Source organism: Cololabis saira, chromosome 11 (genome assembly GCF_033807715.1).
Source record: "Cololabis saira isolate AMF1-May2022 chromosome 11, fColSai1.1, whole genome shotgun sequence".
Taxonomy (NCBI): Eukaryota; Metazoa; Chordata; class Actinopteri; order Beloniformes; family Belonidae; genus Cololabis; species Cololabis saira.
This window is the reverse complement of record NC_084597.1, coordinates 41,004,015-41,010,256: the sequence shown is the minus strand read 5'-3', so window position 1 is coordinate 41,010,256 and position 6,242 is coordinate 41,004,015. Positions and strand designations below refer to the sequence as shown.

The 6,242-nt window shown below is 40.4% G+C and overlaps 1 protein-coding gene across 1 annotated transcript in view; it reads right to left on the bottom strand.

Moving 5' to 3' along the window:
- Window positions 1-492: 492 nt before the first annotated feature.
- LOC133454474 (cilia- and flagella-associated protein 44) overlaps window positions 493-6,242 on the bottom strand; it is a 35,616-nt gene continuing 29,866 nt past the window's right edge. The window contains exons 27-34 of the mRNA XM_061733203.1: window positions 5,129-5,324; window positions 4,922-5,044; window positions 3,492-3,622; window positions 3,255-3,371; window positions 2,524-2,725; window positions 1,894-2,054; window positions 1,670-1,804; window positions 493-1,185 (exon numbers count right to left, since the gene is read on the bottom strand). Coding sequence (XP_061589187.1) covers window positions 952-1,185; window positions 1,670-1,804; window positions 1,894-2,054; window positions 2,524-2,725; window positions 3,255-3,371; window positions 3,492-3,622; window positions 4,922-5,044; window positions 5,129-5,324 — 1,299 coding nt within the window. The 3' untranslated portion in view covers window positions 493-951. The remainder of the gene's footprint in view (window positions 1,186-1,669; window positions 1,805-1,893; window positions 2,055-2,523; window positions 2,726-3,254; window positions 3,372-3,491; window positions 3,623-4,921; window positions 5,045-5,128; window positions 5,325-6,242) is intronic.

Sequence of the window (6,242 nt, the reverse complement as noted above, 5' to 3'; positions counted from 1 at the left end):
ACATTCAGCTGCATTAACTGTTTCTATGAACCCATTTATGTTGTCCTTGATAAAGACTGAATGAAAGAATCAACGATCAGATTCAAATTTCTTCTTAGGCTATATCCAAACAAGGACAAATGCTCATAATTTCAAAAATGTTCTTCGCAAAGACGGAGATGTGTCCACATGAATCAATACGCTGAAAAGCTGTAAAATACATGCCAGGCCTGTTAGTGGCGCTGTGATGCGAAGACAGGAACAGGCTAAAACAGCTGGCAAAACATTGGGCATGCGGAAATCTGTAAAGAGAGAAGCACGGGTGACGTGTATGATGCAAGCGTTTCAGAAAAGTCGCAGAGAGGCAGTAACAACGGAGCCACGTAAACGCCATCTTCAAATCTTTCTGGAACCAGGTTTCCAAATTTTGGAAACCTGAGTGCCGAGTGCGTTTTTTATTGTATTAACTGAGTTAATACAATAAAAAATACTTCACAGGACAAACTACACAGGACAAAAAATGTTTAATATGGGATTCTCGTCTAAAATATGTACTAACTGCACCATAAAACAACCAGACTCTTACATTCACGCCATTTGGTACTGCACCCCTGTTCAGCAATTTTGGTCTGAGGTCACAAAGTCACTGTCAAATTTTTTGGGCTGCCACATCCCTTTATCTCCATCCCTCTGCTTATTTGGCGACACATCAACAATAAATCTTGACAAATTCAAACAATAAATTAATCTTTCTAGCCTTAACTATTGCCAGGAAAACTATCCTCATGAACTGGAAATACAATAAAACAATAAACATAACACAATGGTAAAACTTACTCATTGACCACATCTCCATGGATCAACTTTCTACACAACTGATTGCCCCATTTTTTTATTTTTTTATTTTTTTTTCGAGAACCAAACATATTTGTTTCTGTGTCTGCCATAGTTTAGCTAAACCAAATTACTAGGTTAGTTTGATTCTGGTTTCCCCTTGTGGATGTCACCAATAGGGCTTGACCTTGGGGTGATTGGGGGCAGTCGGATGTGGTGGCCTCCCAAGATGTGGCCTCCTTTGGAAGACAGGAGGCTGATCTCTCTCCTGAGGGCCTGAGCCTCCAGCGATTGTTTTTTTACCAGCTCCTGCAGTCTTTGCATGGACTCCTGGTCTCCAAGAGCCCTGTAGGGCTGGAAATGGCGTCTGGCCTGCAAACACACCAACAGATACAGTGATGCTGCATATGCTGTATAAACAAACATGATGCTCAGTATGAATGGAAGTCAAGCTCAGACATAACATAACCCTCTTATTCAAAGATTCGGGGTTATTGGCTGCATATACATTGCTCATTGAACCATTTCATGTTCTAAACAGGTCTTAGTATCTGCACTTTATGTACAGATGTTACAACTTTAGAATATTGGATCAACATATGCTTTCAAAATACAGTACAAGTCAAGCTCACATGTCTAAAAGTTAGTTTTCTAATAATCTCAAAGAAGAACAGGGAGTCAAACACGAGGAAATAGATTTAAAGTGAAAGTAGACTTCAAGTAGCTGATAACTCCCAGTGGATTTTAAAGAAAGGAACAAATGTCGGCATTCTAACTCTGTATGTATTGCAGTTTTAGTCACACTGCTGATCTACAGTATCATACACATAGAATAAATTTACTGCGCAGATGTTACCATTTTCTTCTGTCTGGTGTTGAGTTTGGTGTTAAGTTCCTTCTTCTGTTCAAGTAACCTGGACATCTTGCAGAGATGCTCAGTGTTACGCCTTGTCACCTTCATCAGAGCGTCTTGCGCCTCCTCTACCTTTACCTAAAATGTACAAAGTCACACAAACAGGAAAAAAAAGACACAAATAAAAAATTGTCCAAACTGGATGAACAAATGCACAGGTGACGTACATCCCACTGTTTGAGCTCCTTGGCATGTGCTTTTTCTTTGAGGAGTTTTTCATATTTCAGCTCCTCTAGTCTCCTGCTCCCTGGTATCATCTGCAGAGCCTCCAGATCCACAAGCCTCCCGAACTTTTTCATCATCAGCTCGTCACACTGCAACTCCAGCACTGCATCAACACATGTCCAAGGACACAACAAACAGAATGTTGAGACTGCTGGAACATTTCCATGAATTTTATTTAAAGGAGCATGAGGCAGGATTGAGGCAGGATTTATGAAAAAAATGTGTATACGTTTTAAGTTTTCTAGTAATAATGTCAGATGAAGCGTTCCAAATCAAAACGAATGAGCCCTCTAGTGTATCTCTCCGTTGCCTTGAACAGGCTGTGTGCGGATGTGACGTCACATGACGCTGCATGCACGTTCTCCCCGTTCTCCCGTGCCGGCTTCACTGTTGGCTGCAGTACCCCCGACGGCCGTCGTGGCGAAGGGTGGCGCTAGAGAGTCTCATTTCTTAAAAGGAACCTCATGCTCCTTTAATAAACGCAGCAGAAATCTACAACTTTCCTTCTGTTTGGGCCACTCATCTATGTCGACATTCTTGTAACATAATGTTGCTGTGTCTGTGGCTCTTACCCTGGATCCTGGTTGCCATCTCCTTGAGTTCATGGGTTAGCCTGGCACGCTTCTGGTGAGCTTGATGGCATAATTCTTTCTGACCTAACTTTTCTACCTTCAGCTGCTGTATGCGTTCCTGCAGCCTGCGCTGCTCGATCTTGTCCAGCACCAACGCCTCGCTTAAGTCTGATGGCACAGAGCCGTCGATGACAAACTCAATCTGGTGGACACATGGACGTGGAAGACAGAGTGAAATGAACTGAACAGAGAGAAGATGCAGCCACAATCTGTACTATTTGAAACATCTCAAACTTAGCTTTTACAAAAAGGTTTTGACAGAGATATCTGGGTGCTATCAAAGGTCAGTGCTGACTGAATCAACATGAAATCATTGTATCCAGTTCAGTGAAGATATTCTCACAGTTAATGAAATGGACCACTTAGAAAAGACTATTTTAAAGCTCTTGATTCTCACTGGATTCTTCATTGATGCCTATTTAAGAAAATCTCTGGTTTGTTTTATTTACCGCTACATTATTTTCCAATTGGGTATTTTTTCTGAGCCAATAAAAACCAAAATAATACAGGTTTATTCAATGGTAATATTTTTACTTTGCCATTATGCAACATTAACCATGGTACGGGCAAATCAAATGGTCATGAAATGTGTCGAGTAAATTAAATAATGTTTTATCTGCATTCACTTGTTAGTCATCGGTACACTGGACCACAGTCTTTGGGCTTTTTACCTGGTCTCGTCTGAGAGGAATCACCACATCCAGCTCGTCAAGTTTTTGCTGTTTCTCTTTGTTGATTAATTCCAAGCCTTCTTCTATTGCCTGCCGACTGTTATTTACTATTTTCACCTGCAATGGGAATATACACACGTGCATGCGTGCACCAAGACGTGAGTATCTGTGCTTTTGTTTGTGGAGAACATCGGGTGCACATTCATAAAAATGCCAGAGATGGAAACATATTGTGACCTTCTTGGTGAGCATCTCCTTCTCCCTCTTCAGAGTCTCTGCAATCTTATTCTGCTCCACCAAATGTTCCTTGAGGTCCAGACGACGCTCCCGCAGCTGCAGAGTGTTCTCATACAGCTTTGGCTCACAGCCTGAAAAAAAAACACAAATTAATTGGTTAATGATGCAAAAGCTGAAGCTCCTTGAAGCACAAAGACAAATCACAAGCGCGATTGTCAGACTGAACAATGAAAAACTTTGCCCTGTTGTACACCAATCTGACATGACGGCAGGTTCTCTTGTATTTTGGATTTCTTTAGCCGTTACCCATCTCCTTTGCTCCTTGGTCAATCTAAACCAGTTCGACCACCCTTACATACAAACAGTGTTGGGTGTAACGCGGTACAAAGTAACGCGTTACTGTAACGAGATTACATTCGCCAGTAACGCAGTAATGTAACGCGTTACAGTTGTAATTTGGGTAATCACATTATAGTTACTCTAAGACAAAAAACATTACGTTACTTTAATTACTTTAAGCTTTTCAGCTACATGTAGAACGGGAGAACAGAAAAGAAAATCAAACTTGCCTTTCATGCGTCTTCACGCGTTGCGCAACACTTGTCTGACTTAACGTGATTTTACGTGATTTTATGGGACTTTACATTTATGCTGATCTGGGCACTACAGTAATAAGGTTCCAACTACAGGACTGTCTCAGAAAATTTGAATATTGTGATAAAGTTCTTTATTTTCTGTAATGCAATTAAAAAAACCAAATGTCATACATTCTGGATTCATTACAAATCAACTGAAATATTGCAAGCCTTTTATTATTTTAATATTGCTGATTATGGCTTACAGTTTAAGATTAAAATTCCCAGAATATTCTAATTTTTTGAGATAGGATATTAGAGTTTTCTTAAACTGTAAGCCATGATCAGCAATATTAAAATAATAAAAGGCTTGCAATATTTCAGTTGATTTGTAATGAATCCAGAATTTATGACATTTTTGTTTTTGTAATTGCATTACAGAAAATCACAATATTCTAATTTTCTGAGGCAGCTCAGGTGATATTGCGGAGTAATCCAAAAGTAATGTAACTAGTAATGTAACTAGTTACTTTCAGCAACCAGTAACTAAGTAGTGTAAGGGATTACTTTAAAAAAAGTAACTAGTAATATGTAATGGATTACTTTTTTTGAGTAACTACCCCAACACTGAATACAAATGTATCTAATTTTTGTTCTCACATAAAACGGAAGGAATGAATAAGGACGCAGTAAGTGTTAGAGGCCCTCTGTAGTTATTTAGGCAGCTCTGAAAAACCTGACATCAAATGCACCAGTCTTGTTTGTGCAGCATCACTAATGAAAATGAAAAGTTTCAGTTTTACTGTAAAAAATCATAGTAAAGGACTGGCATATTCATCAGGCCACTATGCTGACCTTTTGGGCACACACTGACATCTAAAGCAGCTCCTCCCTCCTCGCTGCTGTCATAATCAACATCCCAGTCAATGTCGTCTTCAGAGTCTTCACTGCTGCTGCTGCTGCTGCTGTGTTCTTCTTCTTTAAGAATTTAGGAAAATAAAGGCCACATGAATAAAGTAATGCATGGAATACATCAAATAACTCTGCTTTACTTTCCCTCACCTTCATTTTTTGCCTTCTCTTTTGTCTTGGCTCGTTTGATATTTTTCTTGAAGACCATAGTCAGAAAGTCTTCGAAACGATTACTTTCTCCCAGTGACGTCTGAAAGGCTGCCGTCAGAGACTTTTCTTTCTCCTGCAGTTTGGATATGTGTCCTTTTTTCAACTCCAGTTGCTCATTACACTCGTCCAGCATTAACTGTCAGGAAACAGGAAAGGAAGCATGCATTAAATATTCAGGATCAGTCAGTAAAGGCAGGAAAATAATTGTTTGAAGTGATTTCATATGCATGTTAGCTCATACTGAGCTGTAGGTTGTCTAGCTCATGCTTGGACTACTCAACTGCAACGCACTTTATGTAGGAGTCTCCCAGTCTTCTCTTAATCGCCTTCAACTTGTGCAAAATGCTGCTGCCCGTCTTTCAACCAACATTAACAGACATGTGCACATCACTCCTGTCCTTAAAGTGAAAGTTCAGTTTTTTACAACCTGGACCTTATTTCTGGCATTTATTATGGTCGTATACTCACATTTGAGGTCCTTCGGAAGATATTAGGAGTTTTGTGCGAGCTGCTTCTCCATATAATGGTAGCACATGGGGGCACAGCGGGACACAGACGATGCAGCGTCTAAATAACACATTATTGCCGCGAAACTCGTTCATTTCTTTTATGAATCACTACATCTGCTTCTGCGCGTCTTCCAGGACCTGTTGTCTACATCCGGGGTTGTGTGTGTAACAAATAAATCAGTTTGTAAACAAGACCTCTGAACTCATGACGTCATCTCTGTGCGCGCATCCCAGACACAGCTCTGTGTACAGCTGGAGTTCGCTACTGTTAGTTTACTGTTAGTTATTTGAAACATGTCTGAATATTTGTCAAATTCTGAGGTTGTGGACGACGACTTTGAATATGATGGACGTCCTTACCGTTTTGAGCCAGAGTATACGGCTGAAGAGCTCACTGAACGGAGGACAGAGTGTGCGCACAGAGATGACGTCATGCAGGTCAGAGGTCTTGTTTACAAACTGATTTCCTTGTTACACACACAGCCCCGGATGTAGACAACAGGTCCCGGAAGATGCACAGAAGCAGATCTAGTGATTCATAAAAG